Raw genomic sequence first — 17439 nt, 5'->3', positions numbered from 1 at the left:
AGTTACTAAATTTTACCTCTCAGCATGCTGAAACTGGAGGTAGGTTACAGAACTTGCCGGCTCTCTTTCCACCACATTGCAGAATGCTGCTTTCTGGCCATAATGGCTGGGGAATGTTGCCTGTTAGCAGAGAAATTAAAATGGCTGAGAAGGACAGGTTAAATGCACAGTGGAGAGTATTAGTAGGACTCATTGTGGAGCTTGCAATGGACTGTGTATCTTTGCAACATTTCTAGAAAACTCTAGTAATGTGTAACCCATGGAGATGGGTTTCTCTTGTGTCAGGATGCAAGTTCACACTGACATATATATGCTGTTAATGCAGATTTTAGAATATTTCAGCCAGTAGATTTTAATAACGATGAACATTTCTTCTCATTTTTCCACTGATGTAGTGCTTTGGTTATTAGAATCAGGTTTTAGACTCAGCTTACTGGAGTGATGTGTAAAGGAAAGTTTGGAATTTTTCTTTCAATTTTAAAAAAAATTAACTAAGTCTCCAATTTAACTAGTCTCCAGCTAGATTTGCTTTCTGCAGGTGAGGCTTAAGGTGAGAAGTATGCTTTCCTCAGAGGAGGGATATAAGAAAGAAGTCAGAAAACCTGTGATTATAGATGCAGTTATTTATCTTAATAGGCCTTTAGGGTGTAATTTTCCAGTACAAGCACTTTCTGTTTGAAATATTTCTTTATAGACTGAGTCAAAAATACATGCAGTGTTTTTTGTAGTTCAGCTTTTATACATGAATTTTTCCCTACAAAGTAGGATTCTATTGCTAAAGAGGGGAGGATGTAGAAACAAAATATAAAATACATAGCTGAGTAGGTTTGATATTCTAGACTTATCATGAAAACAATTACATGCTTTTCTTCAAATGTTAACTGAAAGTTTAGGGACAGAGACCTGCTATTACATCTTACTCACTAATCATATGCAAGCTCAAGTGGCAAGCATGTTTTCTCTGGGAGAGAAATGTAATTTCATTAGTTCTTGTACATTATAAAGGCAAGGGAGGAATGTTTGATTTTTAAGAAAGCATATATAGCAATACCAAATTTGTTGGTGATTTGTAGAGAATTTCCTGGTTATTGCAAAGAAAAACTCATAGTCAGTTTTCTGTGCCTCCAAGAGAACTTGTGTTAGAACCTCTTTTTTGAAGTAATGGAAGTTGGGGAATGTCAAGTCTGGAGGCAGGAAATGGTATTTGGCATCTTTGCAAGTACCTCATCAAACTTCATATTTGTCCTCTTGTCTCTGTAGGATTGGTAATACATGTTGTTCAGAACCTGGAAATTAATAGTATCTGAAAGAATTGGTGGAAAAGTTGATACAGAAATCTCTCTCCCATTTTTTTCTAGAATTCATTATCTGGTAGCAAGGAAGGGGGTATTCTTCCAAGATCTAAATGATCTCAGGGTTTCTATTTTGTGACTTAAAATTTTTTGCAAGCTCAGCTAGAGGGAAAACTTGGGTTCCCCCCTGCAACCGGTTTAGTAACATTTATATGCATCTTTTAAACCTTACAAGAAGCTTGAGTGTAGAATATTTGACTCCTGAAGAATTGTTAAAACAATTTTCTTAACCTGTTACAGAAGTGGCATGTCCTTTTTATTCCTGCTCTATGACTTTCTCATCATAGCTGCTTACTGAATGTTGACTCAAGGCTCAGTTACATAATAAATAGATTTTTCATCTGAGGTTGTGTGTTTGTTTAGTTAGTCAGAGTATAGTCGCACTTGTTCTGAGTACCTTGGCTGCTTGAAGTATTTCTGTCTTGTTTCCTCCCACTCCTTCCATTTAGGAAGCTGAAGAGAAAGATGGTTGTGCTGAGATCTTACAGAGTACTGATTTGTTGGCTTCCAGTTGACCTTTCTGATCTCTGAGCATAAATTTAAACGGACATAAAAATGCGGTCTGTCTGAAGAACAAGGATATGGTTATAAACTCTGAGCCTCAGAGCACTATACACATTTGTTTTTCCTGATAGCTTGAGAATAGTGTGTTTTCTGATTAACAAAGAAAAGCTAAAAATATTTTGATAGCAATTGCCATCACAGTAGAATGAAAAGAAATAATATATTGCCTTTATCCAAAATTAAACTGTTTACTATGCTTGTCATAGAATTATAGAATGGTTTGAATTGAAAGTTACTCAGTTCTTCGCTATTTAGGCATTCTGAGTTCTCATTCCTTGGGTGGTAGCTGATAATAATGTCTGCATGAGTGTTGGTCATAGGGGCAATAAATCTGTGCTATTTGCTGCAGATTAAGTAGAAGAATAAATGTGTGTGTCCCCTTATTCCCTAGTGACTTCCAGGAGGTTAATTGACAGCCTGTTTTGAAGACAGAGCTCTGAAATTTTGGGTAGAGAAGCAACCTCTGTATGTCAGTCTCTGTCATCCTATCATGAATATTTTTGGATATTGAGAAAAATGTTAGTAAAGGAATCCTAATAGCTCTGACCTGTAGCATATAGTCCTGTCATTTCTCCCTGTGACCTTCTTTGAAATTAGAATTTTCCTTCAGAGAGTATTTTTCAGAACAACACATTTTTGCATATGTGACCAGTTTTATGATAAGGACAAGCCTTCACACTGTTCGGAAAAGCTAAAGTAGGCAAAGCGAAATAAAGATGAAGGCTTGGTACTGATTCACCGAAGGAGGAGATGAACATTATAAATCAGGGTGTTTGCTCCTGTCTTACCAGGTTACACAGGTTGTGTTATTTTAGGTACCTGTTAGGTGTCTGTAATTCCATTTATGTGGCTGGACTATGGCTTCCTTTGAATGCATACTCTTTAGAGCAAGAGCTATACTTATCATGTATCTTTTTTTCCCATAGAGAGCCTGGATTAGGTTTCCTGTAAGTTTTATTTAAAAATATTAGTATCTAAGTCTTCTTGACACCCACCTCAGCTTAGGAAGTTTGACAGTTGGGCAGGAGTACAGTACCATTTGTGTTAATGATTCCCTTCTTCTGTGTTGGGGTGTCCATAATGCCATTTCAAGGTACTGCCTCTCTAGTATTGAGCTGTTGAATTGCAATACAAAGTAAGAGACTTAAAAAATGTGCCAACCAGGAATTGCCTGACTGTGGCCTCAAGGCAGTATCTGCCTTTGGGGATAAATCCTGCCTTTGGTGAGTACATCTCAGCTTTCTACTGGTTAAATCTCAGAGTTAGTGCTTAGCCCATCAGATGGGTTTGTAGTCAGCCTAGTTTTGAGGCTATTACTGCTCTGGTGGTCACTCTTGACTTTTTTGCTATTTGTCTGGAAAGTTAGCTGTTGTGAATGTGAGCTGTTTAAAAGCCATCCTTCTCTTTAAGTCTGTTTTACACCTAAGCTAAACTAAAAACTAAGGTTCGTGTATAATAAGAGATCTTCGAAGTCTCTCATGGGACCTTTAGTTGCCTTTTAACTTACTGTTTATGCAGATCTGCTATGCCATAATGATAACTTTACAGTGAGAAGTGATCAAATAGAAAATAATCATCCAGCAGTGTTGACAAGAAGTCTAGCTCACTTTCCACCTTTTGTTTCAGTATCAGGAAATGCATATTATTTTAGCATTAATAGGGACTATTTGTATGCTTTTGAACGATCCATGCAGTTATGTAAATAAATCTTGCTGAAGTTATCAAATGAAAAATAGTGCTTTTCACAGTTAACGGGCAAGCATTTGTTTATAGCTGTGTCAGGGTTAATGATATTTGTAAAAGAGCCTAATGTTTCTAAGTCTCATACAATTTACTTAGGCTACACGCATTTTCTGACAGTACCCTTGCAAATGGATTAGTAGTTGTACATTAATAACTTCAGAAGACTTTGGGGTTACTTTTCCTTTTTTTTTTTTTTTTTAATTACTAGTATTTTAATATGTTGTCCCTTTTGGCTCAGTCTTATAGTCTGCATCATGGTGTATATGAGAACCTGTAGTAATTTATGGAGACCTTTCTTTCTTTTGATAATATTGACTCTTTTTTGGCTATAATTTTTTGATTCTGTCTTATGTTAGAATGTGCACTTACATTAACCAATATCTGTTATCTTTATTTTTTGTAGTGTTGGAGTGCTCTGTGCATATGCTGCCAACCAGCATTTAACTAACCAAGTCCGAGGAGCAAAGAAACTGGTTAACAGTAATTTTAAAGATCTGAAAATTTTCCTTAATGACACTCCAGCGGTAAAGAATTTTTTCTTTATGGGGAACGAGGGTGGGAGGGAAGATGTATAATTAAGAAATAGTGCAGAAAATAATTACTTCTTTCTGCACACCTGCAGTGTTTTGTTTATTCCCTGTATATCAGTCTCACTAAGTAGAATAAACAGTGCAAGGTAAGATGTTTTCACACAGCAGTAAGTGCTTGGGAGTTATCCTGATGGATCAGCATTCCTTGAACAAATTCTGAACTGTACTGGAGTATGCTGCTGTAATGCTTGTAGGCCATTTTCCTCCTACTGAACTAGTGTAGATCACAAGCAGATGATAAATCATTTTGGGGAAAAAAAAGGTTTTAAAAGGAAAACATTTTTAAAAAGTCTGACATGAAAACTTGGATTCCTTATTGCTCTTTCCTGTTTCCTTGTATTCTGGGCGTACTTCTATGGGCTCTGGGACAGAGTCACCATAACTTCTTCTCCAGGAATATTTTGGACTATTTTTACTGTAAACCAGAGTCACACTGTACCATACTGAACAGGAAAGATTCTTTTCTTTCAAATTCTCCTTAGCATTCCATACACAATCCTCTGCATTTCTTGTTTTGTGTTGGGGGGAAAAAAGGAAACAAGGCTAGTTAGGAAGACTTGTACACAAGTCTTTGCAATTTCAATTTTTTGTGAATTTATAGGGGGGAAAAAAAAGTCTGACAGTTCTATTATTTTGGCTTTCATTAGTTTTAATTATTATAAATCAATTGTATTAATCTGTTTTACTTCCACATGACTGATAAATTAGAAGTAGGTGGAATTCGTGTAGTTATGTGGAATGCACAAGTGTCACAGTAATTCTGGGATGCTTTTCTGCTGACCAGGGCTGTGTGAGAACAGGAGACTTCTTGGGGGAGTCAAATGCCTCAGATGTTTTCCTGTCTGGAGTTGTTCCCCAAACTTGTTTGATGCAGTGTTGTGACAGATGGGTGATGGAGGTATATGGCAAGAAGTGGAGGTCATGCCAGTAATCCTTCTTGAAAAAGAGTGCTTTTGATCAGTCTTGAGCTGATGCTGGGCACAGAAGGATCAATCCAGTCACATCAGAAACCACTGGAGTCCCCTTGACAGTGTGCTTGGTTCTGACAATCGGGATCTTCACAGAAGAAAGAAAATCTGTTATGTAGAAGTAACTACCTTAACAGAGAAAGAATTAGATGCCAGCTGAAATGTAAATAAAACACTTAGCTATTAAATTTCAAAGTGTCAGGACTTTGAACACTTTTGCCAGAGGTTAGTAAAAGTCACAGTTAGTAGTTTTTTAGTTTCAGTGTGAGATTCTTACCTTTTCTTTTTTAGACTTGGTGTTGATGCAGTCATCAGCTATATCTCGATCTGCTATATCTCCTGAGTCATTTTGTCAGACAAGGTGCATGAGTATCATGTACACACACACATTTGTAAGAATTTCTTGAGGAAAGGAGAAGAGCTACAGGTGTTTGAAAAAAGTTCTGGTATCCAGCTAATTATTTATAAAGCTTTGAAATTTGAGCTGATGTCCTTGACTCATCAGTATGAGGTGTGTACAGCATATAAGAGGATTTGAAAAGGAAGTCCTGTGTTAAGAGTTCGTGTCACAGGAGATTTGCAGACTGTGAGTATTGAGCAATAACACTATTAGTTATACAGAATCGCCTTTTGTCTGGGACATTGCTGGAGACAATGCAAAACCTGTAGCCCTGAAAAATTTTAGTCCTTTGGTTAACCTAGGTAGACCAAATATAAGCAAAAATACACCTACAGCCTTCTTAGTAAGAAACTCAATTTTTTTTCTCTTGTTTTAGAAAAAGGAGGTCCACTTCCTACTTTGTCATTTAATTAGATTCTGTGATCTAATTGATCTGATCTGGTTGTTTTGAGGGTGGATTTTTTTGTCTTTGTTTCACAGAAGACTTGAGACTGCAAGCCAGATAGACTTTGGTACATATTTGAATCATGCTTGAAATTGGAAATCCATTTGTCAAGTGTGTTAACCTTTATACCACTTTAGCTTGGTTGGGATAGAATTCATAGTGCATTATTTTAAACATGCAGAAATCAAGAGTGTCTTTTCAAAATTAGTATTAGTTTTCTGCTTGGGATGGTTCTTCATTAGCCTTTTATTCAAACCCAGGATTTGGTGGTAACTGGTTGCTTGTTTATATTGTTATGGTGTCTTGGTAGAGCTCAAGTTGAGACTGGGCCAAATCCACTTGGGGATAAGGAAAGCTATTAATATATTATTATTAATACTATTTGTGGTAAGACAGAGCAGTTGACTCCTTTCCACAAGAGAAGCTCTGAGAGGCTGCTCAAATACGAATCCATTCAGTTGGTGAATTGTTTCAAAATTGACACCACATCAGTGCCACACCTTTCCAAGAAGGAGGAACTAGTGCCAGGAGAAAATCAAGTAACAGTTGAAGGCATGGAAAACCTTATTTGCCTCAATGACTTGAAGCCTCTGTAAGGCCTGCTACTTATTAATTTTGAGCTAAGTCATTGACCACAGAGATGTTCCAATTAAATAGATGTCCCAATTAAATATTTTTTTTATGTGCAGTTCTCTTAAGCAAATAAAATAGTTGTAAACAGTAGAAGGCCAGTGTTTGGAGGGGTTACACAAATATTTTGATTGTTTCAAAGTAACTATTTGACACATTCAAAAGTGTTACTTTTTTCCAGTTCTTTTAATAGTTTTTAAATCGTTGTCTTCTCAGCAAATTGACTACTTGGTGAGCCAGTACAACACAACTAAGGATAAAGCACTCTCTGACCTAAATAGTAAGTACTTTTACTTATAGGGGGTTAGCAATGTGTACTTAAAACCTTCAAAAAGGTAGTAATTAGCTCATAATGCAAAGTGAAATTTCATTTATGAAAATATAGTTTTCAAATAGAAGTGCTGTTCTCAATGGTAAATAGGACTAAAATCCCTTTCACATAAAATGTCTCAAAGCTAGTATAATGCATATTTCCTGAAATAATAGTATTTTATTAAATTATTATCCAGTAAGGCTAATATTTAATTTTCCTTTTCAGTTTTAGAATATTTGCAATATTTTGGAATATTTGTCCTCAGTTTTTAAATTGGAGCCAAAAATCAAGGAGCAGAGCTACTAGCAGTTGTGATAGTTCCAATGAGAGAGATCTCTGTTTATTTTTCTTGTTCTGCCTTTGTCCTGTATTCAGCTAGGAGTTGAGGTATAAGCTTATCTTCTTTCTAAAGCTGCTTAATGTATTTGCCATTTCAGAACAAGCAGTTGAAGAGCAGGAGATAAAACTTGAAGTAGAACTGCTGCACTTTCCCCTTCAGCACAGTTACAGTATGAGGCATCACTTTGAAAGCTCCCAGTAAACAAACACAATCAGAAAACTGACCATTTTTGTTTTGGTTCGGTTTAGGTTTTTTTGGGTTTTTATTTTTTTTGGTAATTTAAGATTCACTTTCCAAAATTCCCAATAGAAAGGGCTGCCCATGATCAGTACACAAAATGATAGAAGGTGCATTGTTACCAGGTCTCAATAAATGCATACAGGTTTGCATTGTTGGATTGGGGGATTGTTGCTGGGATCAAACTGTGCAGCTGTGGCATTGTGCCACTTACAATAAAGTGATTCTCACACCCAGAATCCCTGCTCCTGTGTAGGTTTAAAATGTATATTAAAAGTAGTTTCCAATTCAGCCAACTTGGCATACCCTGAGATAATGTGTCTTGTCTGTGTGAGGCTTAATTGCACATTGAATCTGCCTGTCAAAGTAGTAGTAGCAGTAGTTAAGTAGTCTTCCTACTTAGTTCTCAGCAGGAACACTCTGATCTAAAAAAATAGATGTAATCTTTAAGTCTATGATAATAATAACAGTAATAATAAAAATTTGATGTTTGTATTTTGAGTATTAGCTTGAAGCGTCCCAGCCACTCCAAGCTGAAATTTCAAATTAAATGTTTATTTGTTCTCAAGGAAAATTTATAATGTTAGTTAACAGAACCTACAGGGTCTGTGATGAAAGCAATCATCAAATAACGATAGCTTTTATTTTCTTGAAATACCAGAATTAAGAGTGTGACACCTGGGTACAGAAAGATTTTTTCCTAAGGGAATCAACAGTAGATTGTAGATTAATTCAGTTTGCCCACCCTAAGGAAATGCTGAAATATTACTTGGTAGAAATTCTCATCCCAAGCCAGACATGGTAGTGCTGACAGTAAGACATGCTTCTGTACCACGCAGTATTCCCATCTTATCAAAAGGAAAACAACTGAGAAATCAGTGCACTGCGATCTGAAAATGGAGAGGACCTGGTGATTACCTAAGGATGCAATTATTAAGAATAAAATGCTTCACCCAGCTCTGCTCAGTGTTTCTCTGTCACTTTTCTGAACCAAGGTTCATTTCTGTTAGTGGGCAGTGAGACTGGAGGGTTTGGAAGTGGGGGTGGCTGGGGCTGTGAGTATCTGTGCTGGATGTACTGTATGATGGTACAGGGCCTTAATGTGCTTAAGGGATTTCAGCAGAGCTGACTGCCAGGTCTGGCTTGTGGGTGACCTTGATGTTTCTGGTTACATGAGGAACAGGAGAAAGGAAAAGAATCCACTTTTTAGTTCCTCTTGCACTGTGAAAACATAGTGTGTAGAGAAAGAGTATGCCACAAAATTTCCTGTCCAGATGCTGGACCTCTTTAAGATGAATTGTGGGAAAAAATCCTGTTCCCAAAAAAGTAGTAAATGCAGTGAAATACATATTGTGGAGTTTGTTGAAACTCTTGTGCGTCTTTACCCATGTGCTCAAGTATTAATGAATATTTTCCACCATATTTTGATTTACTTCTTTAATTTATAGACCTATAACTAGCTAAAGCAGAATGGTGTCCCTCCATTACCTTCTGTTACTTAGGTTCTGACTGTAAGACCTTAGAAAAGTTTCAATAATATATTAATTAATATGTATATGTATGTATAAATGAAACAGTATATATACAATATACATATAAGCATACATATATGGATATACTTAATACATGAATTTGTTAAGTACAGAGTCTGACAGCAAGTAGTTTAAGAGACAGTTTAAATTGAGCTAGTGTTTAATATGTTGTTTTTTTAATCTCCTCATACTACAGATGTTGGACCTGTGCTTGGAACCAGAGTTCAAGAACAGCTGGGAAAAGAAGTACGTCCTGCACTTGATGCAGCTCTGACAATGGCAGGAGGTAAAGATGTACATGTTGTTGTATAATGTTCTGTTGCCATGGTAAAACAGGCACAGCATGGGATAGCTTTGTGCAATACCATGAGTCAACTTTCCAGTTTTCTAGATGCCTGGATATTTCTTTTCAACTGAGGATTTCAGATACCTTAAGATTTATAAATACACTTAAAATCAAAATCAAAATTTACATGCTATTGTTGATACTTAGTTTTGGCAGTCGTTGAATAGAGATGAAATCTGAATTTCCTGCTTCAGGTTGTTGTCCCTTTCTGTTGAATATGAGGGAAACCAGGAAAACCCCTTTTAGAGTTGTGTAATTATTATAGCCATCACTATTTGCAGATTAGTCTTTAACAGGTCAGGGATTTTTTCCTGTACACTGCCAAGATTATTCTGAGAGTGTTAACCAGCATTTCTTCATTGTATCTTTGAGTTTGGCATTGCTCATTCTTAGTTTTCTTTCCCTTTAGAGAAAATATTCCTTTCTTATTATTTCATTTAAGGCTTCTTTTTTCAGGAATCAGATACAGCTTAAAGAGCAAAGGGAAAGTATCCATGAACTTGTCACTTTGGGTTTGGTTTTTTTTACACCCATGAATTCTTTCTCATTCACTTGTCATCATTCTCCTTTTTTTTTTTTTTTTGCTTTATTTCTCTTATTTGTCTTGAAGTCAAAGTGGAAAGGGCTATCAAAGGTAAAAAACACGATATAACCTTGTGTGGTGTGAAGTGCACTTTATTTTTGTAACTTTGTGTATTCTTAGCTGTGTCTGTGTGGTTCTTTGTGTACTAAACACCTGTTAAGTGTTTGGAGTTATTTTAATTTTCTTTTGTTTGTTTGATGTGATTGGATTGGAATCTAAAGCCAGACAGTGTGGAACACTCATTAATGCTTGGCTGATGCAACATGATCTCCTTACCTTTCATCTTGCAGCTATATGATTTGTGAGTTGGATTATAAGGAAAATACTGAAAATACAATTTGATGGATATGGCCTTTTAGTTTCTAATGACCAAGTGTTAAAGTTCTTTACTTGAACCACTGAGGAAGGAGAGGTAGGGAAAAGGCAGAAAAGTGGGAAGTGTATGAAATCTCAGTAAAAGTAACTTGAGCATATTAATTTCTTTGTAGGAAAGTGTAAGTGGTATATTTTTATATGCAATAAGTACATACTATGTGCTAGGGTTTTTTTCTGGGAGGGAGGGAGTAAATGAATCTGTTGTTAAGAAGATCATATGATTTATGCATGTACACTTTCTCTTCATGCCTGTATCTTCTGCTTTCTAACTTCTGCTTTCTAACAAACATGATTTTAAAAAATTTCACATCTTTGCAGCCATCAGAGAAACGAAGGAAGCACTGGAAAACGTGAGTGTCTCTGTGGAGGTTTTGCAGGAGGGAACAGAGAGACTTCATGCAAACTTGACAGATGTTAAAATGCACCTAAGCAACACCCTCAATGACTCCGCATGCAATGCGGCTCAGGCTGCTTCAACTTGCAATATCATCAGGAATTCATTAGGTCAACTGACCATCAACGCCAATTTTAGTGGGGTAAGATCTTTCAATAATATTTTTCAGGCTCACGAAGTGTGATTGCTTGGAATAAGCCCAGTAGTATTTCTGCAGCTCAGTGGCTTGGTGTTGTGCTTCACTTGTGAGATAAGTGACTTTCCCTTTTTCTGCATTTCTGGGTAATTCCAGTGACTGCTTTCATCTTTTGTGCAGAAAAGGATATATGTGTCAAGCAGCTATGTTAAAGTGCTGTTCTGGGCAGTAAAATAATCTGCCCTCCCAAAAATGCTGAGGGTTAAGCTATGTTTTTGTACAACGGAGGTTTCACGAGTGTTTAGTAAGATTCTCCTAAAGATCACTTCAATTTCTTTACCCTCTCTCCTAACTTTGAAATATTTACTGAATTAGCAAAACTGCTGTTTTGATGTGGCTCAGGCATGTCTTTTCCTTCCCAGCTGCCAGGAGTGAGCTCCCAGCTTGCAAAGGTCAATGATGTCCTTAAAATAGACCTTTCTAGTCTGGTTCAAAAGGTATGTTTCTTGATAGATTTTTAGACTGTTAATGAGTAAACTGGGATATGTGTATCACTTGTTTCCCCTTGGTTTCTCAAGAAGAATTATTTTGTTGCCACCTCAACCTGCTTCACAGTTGGATATCTCTCATTGTTTGGACAAGATTTGTGTCCCCAGGATAATACAAATCTAAAATACTTTGTAGGTTGTCCGCTTGAAGGAACAGTCCTTAAAAAATGAAAAGACAGAAATGTGGATCCAGTAGTATGCTCTCTACCTTTTGGTTCAAACTCAAGAAATAAAAAAATCCATGGTCTCTTAATTAGTTTTATTATATTCCAGCTATCTTGAAATATTTATTTCAAATTCTTTATGTGCATATTTAACATTAAATCTGGCGCAATGGACCAAGTGTAATGGCTGTTAGTATTTTTTCAAGACTTCCCAAAAAAACCTATCATTTTCATCTAGGAGAAGAATGGCTTAGTTTGAGCAGTTGAAAAATCTAGGAATCTGAAAATGTGTGTTAGGAATAGAAGGCACTTTCTGAAACCAAAGGCTGTGTGTGGGGGTTGAGACCCCTTCCTGCTTCTGCAGTGATCAGGCTTTCAGGGAGTAAGGCTTCAAGCATCCACTGCAATGGTTTCTCCTTTCTGTCCAAATGAGCTACTGAGCTTGGTCCCCATATTGTGCACCCCTTCTCACTGGAGGAGCCACTGCAGTGTCTTTAGAGGCAATTGGATTTCATTGTTTGTAACATGCGTTTCATGTTTGAAAGGCATAGACTTAGAAACAGGTGGTGTTAGGCTGGTACAGAGTAACTTCTTTCACTTAGTGAATCTTCATATGTGGGTTTCTGGCTGGTTTGAGCTAGATCTGACAGGCAGCAATGTTTGAGATGTGTGTGACTGATTCATGTGTATTTAAATATAGATTTTTTTTTTTTTCCCCAAGGAATATTCTGGAGATGAAACTTAATCTGAAATTTGGATTTTGCTTTCACCTTTTCTAATATGCAGTGATAAACCATATTTTTCTTGTATTACCATATGCATTTTAGTATGTGTGTAATTTTGATCCTTGAATAAAAGGAGAAAAACTACAAACAATTTGACAATGAGAAACATGCTATAATTTATTCACTCTTTTTTATAGGGTTATGCAGCATTTAATGATACTCCAGACCTGGTGGTGAATCAAACAAAGAACATTTTATCAGGTGGGAACAAATGATTTTTTCACTTAATGTTTTTGTTTTTTTTATTGGTAATATATCTTCCTTGCTAAATATCATTAAACATGGAAATGTGAAATTAAACTTTTTTTTAAAAATAGTTTTATTTTGTTTTTAAATTTGGTGCAATAGGAAAAAAACATACAAAGCAACTGTGTCTTGATGAGGACTATAAATTAAATCTAAAAATAGACCATGTGGTATTTTATTGGAGGAGTTTTAACTGTTAGGCTTTTTACTGCACAAGTAATGAGAAATCTTGTGATCCTTACTTCACACTAATGCTTTATTTGGTTGAAAACCTAATTTTTCTTGACCAATGTGTTTGTGACATATTTAGGAGTGTGATGTTAGAAAAACTGACACCCCTCCCCCCCGCTGCTGTATTAAAATGTGGTGGATGGCAAAGTGAAAGTCAAAATATGCCTTAAGAATGACTTAAATGGCTGTCTCAGTTGTTTTGTTGCTTGGGCTTTACACTTTTTTGTTCTTTGACTGTACCTGTATGGTAGGATAGCATATGTATACTAATCTGTTCTAATTTTTGTTCTTGCATTGTGGACCTGTTCTGCATTATATATAAGCAGCTGTTCCTTGTAAGTTTTTCCAGTTTGTTTGGCTTTTTTTCTTCCATTCCTGGGCAAAATAAAGCACAGTGTACATATAAACATAGTGTACTGTGTAAACTTGCCTGTAATGAGCCAGTTTTCTAAAACTGATATTACAGTTTTCATTAGGAAATCTTGAGCAGATTTACTCATTTTCCATGTCTAAGATGTGTAAACATTGACAAAACATCTTAATTTATCTATTTATAAATTGGTGGGGCTTAGTTTGTATCAAAACCAAATTTGCGTTACAAAAACAAAATAAGTAGATTAATGGAAAAAAATGACATTTATCTGTTAACTTCTAAAACAATTGTGATTAGTTACCTGGTTGGATTTGAGTAGTAATCATCAAAACAGACAAAGGCTTGTCCACCTGTGTTTTGAGAAAGAAGGAAGTACTGCCTACTACGCAATTACAACCTGTAGTTATGCATTCTGCTTTTTTAAGTATGTTTCCAGTTGAAGGAAGGGAAGAGTATAGAGAAACTGCATTTTACACATAGACATTATGTATATTAAGTGAATTAGTCATGTCTTTGTATATCTAAATAATGTCTGTCTAAACTGTAAGTAGAGGATAGCATATTTGGTCATAATCTGAGGGGAAAATGGTTTAATGGATTTTTACCTTATGAGTGTCGCTACCTAGTTGGAATGAGTTCATTTAAGTAATCTCTTTTAATAAGATTGAAAATAACTAGTATAGATTCTCAATATAGGCAGTCCAATTTCTTTCACAGTGTATTCCCAAGGCATGGAGTTTAAATAGATTCTGTTCTTCTCCTTTGTAAACTTGCTGGCTAATTGTTTTGCTCAGTGTTGCCATTTGCGATATTGCATGAAAAGCAAGATTTAGGTTGGCTAGATAAAAAGTGACACATTCATTATAATGAGAGGAAAGAGGAGGTACTCTGGCTCAATGTCTGCATCTTGAATCATTATACTGAATGCTAAAAACAAAGTGTGTATTTTGAAATGCGGTTGTGCTGCTTCAAAGCTTGATGCTTTTGTTGCCTGCTTGTGTCTTCCTCACACTTGTCTTCATGGCTTGCTTGTTACATGTGGCAAATGGCTTAATAGCATTTTATAATGCATATATGGAATGTAAATTTCCTCTATGGAGCTGGAAAAAATATGTTTATTCTTTTAGATATCAAAAGTGTGCTGGAATCCATTGGTTCAAATATTACTACCTTCACAAGAGCACTCCCTGTTCAGAAGATTTTGGCAGATTTGATGGTGTATCTTACACAGAGTGAGACATACGTTCAAGATTATTTTCCAATAGTGGAGCAGTACGATTTCTACAGGTATGTACAAGAAATAAGGCAGGACTGAAGCACTACCTGTTGTTAATACTTAGTAATATTTTAATGTTCTGTAAAGGCAAGTAAACTGTTAATGATGGACAGTGAAAGAAAGATGTATAAAGGAGTTGTTTGGTACTGGCATTTTAGTAAAAACAAAAAACGCATCTAATCAATAACTGGCTGCTGTTTCACCACAGAGCAGGAGGTATTTTCTACTCTGTAGACCTTCAGGTCTTTTTCAGGAAGGATAGATACAGGTAGATGTCAAAGACATAACACCCAAAGGAACTTATTATTTCATTGTACCAGGGTGACCTTTTATCTAGGTTTTGTTTCCATTGATTTGCTGGTAAATTGTGAGGGCAGAGGACCAGAGAGGTCTTGAAGACAATCCGTTGTTACAGCACCTTTTGTACTGCAGAGCAGGAGTTACAGGGATTCTGCTTCACACCTTGTTAATCTTTGTGCACTTGTGCTTGCCCCTACTGGTGCAGTACTGGTCTTTGTGGTTGATTTTATCATGAGAAAAACAATTTTTGAGACTTTTGTGTCTCTTGCAGTTGAGTAACCTCATATTTTGGCATGTAAAGCTTCTAATTTCATACCATATGTCTTGGTCCAGATTTAGTCACTTTTGTCCACAAGCTCATCAAATCCTCCCTATATTTTGTTTCATACTTTAGTTGACTTTATAACCAATTTTGGCTTCTGTGTTTGGGTCATAATAAGTTTCACTGCTACAGAATGTGTGTTGCTGGCTTTAATGCAGTGATAAATAAAAGTGAACAGAAAACCAAACTTTAAAACCTTGCTTACTCTTACCTTTAGCCCATTTATAATCTGACAGTTTTAGTGGTGGGCCATAATTTGACAATTTTATTTATATTTTCATTGAAGCTCATATTGCATTTAATAAAATAAATATATTGTTTTATTCCTCTACAGGAGAATAGATCTCATCTATATGGCATTCATCTATATACCTGGTTTTGTCAAACCTAACCTAACAGTACTTCAAGTACAAATTAAACCAATAAGCCTGTATTGTCAAATTACTTTCCATCTAGTCCTTTCTTACTTACAGGTGCACTGTTTGTAGTTCTTAATAAGTATCCTTTTTTAAATATGCCTGTCAGCATTCATGTTTTTCTTTTTATTGGCTGTGCATGTTCATTACAGTATTTCTTTTACAGATTTTTGTCTGCAAAAATAAAGGGCGGAGAAAAGGGAATTTAAAAAAATAAAAGCTGAAGAAGTGACAACAGAAGGGAAAAAGAAGTGCAGAGGGCATTGGGAGAGGATGAAAGGATAGATATGTAATGTGTGAATAAATGGATACGCTCCAAATGCCTGTACAGATAGAGCTGTTACATGATGTAATTAATAAAAATGAAAGTTCATTTCCTATCCTAGATTTTTCTCCTGCTCAAATTTCATTAACTGTTCCATTCATTGAAAGCAGTCCAGCACAGACACATAAAGCTCAGGTTTTTACAGCCTTAAGTATAGTTATTTACAATTACAAGCCTAACACAGTGTGCAGCATGTTAGTAAGCCTCACAGTAAGAGCAGCTATGTACTTCACGACCAATGGCCAGTCCACATTCATGAATTTATCCATTTATTCATGAATAAATTGCTGTTTGAACATCTGCCTCCTCTGAGTAATTTTGAGTAATTTTTTGCTCCACTTGGAGCAATTTGGTTCTTCACCTGCATTAACTGGGGAACACCCTGTTCCTGTGGTGTTTGTTCCCCAGTCCTTCAGCAGCAGCTGACTGCAATCCAGCAGTGACTGTGTGCTGGCCCGAAATCCATGCTGGTGTAGCAAATACGTTTATCTTTGCTGACACTGGCTGCTCAGACAGAACAACGAGTGGGACATTTTGGAATATAGTATTGCATGATGTCTCTTGAAGGTCTCCAGCGTGTTCATCCTGTGAAAATAATCAAGAACTTGTATCTTTTATTCCATAGGTGGTTGGGTTGTCTCATTCTATGCTGCATGTTGGTCCTGATTCTGGTCTTTTACTATCTTGGATTGCTGTGTGGCACCTGTGGGTATGATAAACATGCTTCTCCAACAACCAGAGGCTGCATCTCCAACACTGGAGGAAACTTTCTTATGGCGTAAGTTTCACTTACCAGGGAAAAATAACGTAAAGGTAGAAAGTTAGTTTGGTTTCTTACCTAGGTATAACTGCTGAGAAATAAGTAGAACTAAATATTGATTTCACACACTTACAGTGCGGGGCTTGGGGATTTGGGGTTGTTGTTTCATTAAGGATCACAGCTGAAGAATAAAACCTCTGAATTTACCATTATAAGGCAAGTGCTTTGGCTAATGAATTTCTGTGCAAGTCCCTTTGGAAACTGCAAAACTGGGGACAGGCAATAGAATATATGAGGGGAAATTCGTGACTTTCTAGTAGAATTAGAACATTTGTTCAGAGTTTCAAAAAAATCCATGCAAGGAGACAAGAAACACTTGATATTCTGAGAGCATTTCTGGATGTTTGGGGTTGAAAAGTGCCTGGGAGTGATTTAATGTAGTTTCTGCTGGCTGCAGGAGAAGATTGCATTTGAAAGTCTAAAACTTTTTTGAGAGCACAAGGCTAGAGAGTTGAATTTAAAAAAGAAAATTGTATGGCTTTGTGTCCCTTAAATGTAGTTCTTAAAACAGTTTGCATGCCCAGTGCTAGTGTGAGGTTTCAAATGCATTTTAGCTGAAGACTTTACCGGGCTAAAACATTTAAGATGTTTCAGAGAGCAAGAACATACTTGGAAAATAGAACTATTTCAACCATCAGTCAGTTTTCATAATTCTATTGTAGCTGCTAACTGTTGGCTTCACTGT

The 17439-nt window shown here is 36.3% G+C and overlaps 1 protein-coding gene across 20 annotated transcripts in view; it reads left to right on the top strand.

Annotated features, from left to right (window-relative positions):
• The window catches only part of PROM1 (prominin 1), a 61773-nt gene that overhangs the window by 29347 nt on the left and 14987 nt on the right, over window positions 1-17439 (top strand). For all 20 annotated transcript variants that reach the window (XM_023925477.2, XM_023925474.2, XM_086888020.1 and 17 more), the window contains 8 exons: window positions 4063-4183; window positions 6909-6972; window positions 9311-9400; window positions 10737-10954; window positions 11371-11445; window positions 12583-12646; window positions 14423-14582; window positions 16560-16712. In XM_023925477.2, coding sequence (XP_023781245.1) covers window positions 4063-4183; window positions 6909-6972; window positions 9311-9400; window positions 10737-10954; window positions 11371-11445; window positions 12583-12646; window positions 14423-14582; window positions 16560-16712 — 945 coding nt within the window. The remainder of the gene's footprint in view (window positions 1-4062; window positions 4184-6908; window positions 6973-9310; window positions 9401-10736; window positions 10955-11370; window positions 11446-12582; window positions 12647-14422; window positions 14583-16559; window positions 16713-17439) is intronic.

Source organism: Cyanistes caeruleus, chromosome 5, assembly GCF_971803275.1.
Source record: "Cyanistes caeruleus chromosome 5, bCyaCae1.hap1.1, whole genome shotgun sequence".
Taxonomy (NCBI): domain Eukaryota; kingdom Metazoa; phylum Chordata; class Aves; order Passeriformes; family Paridae; genus Cyanistes; species Cyanistes caeruleus.
The sequence above is the reverse complement of the archived record's forward strand: the minus strand, read 5'-3'. Positions and strand labels throughout refer to the sequence as shown.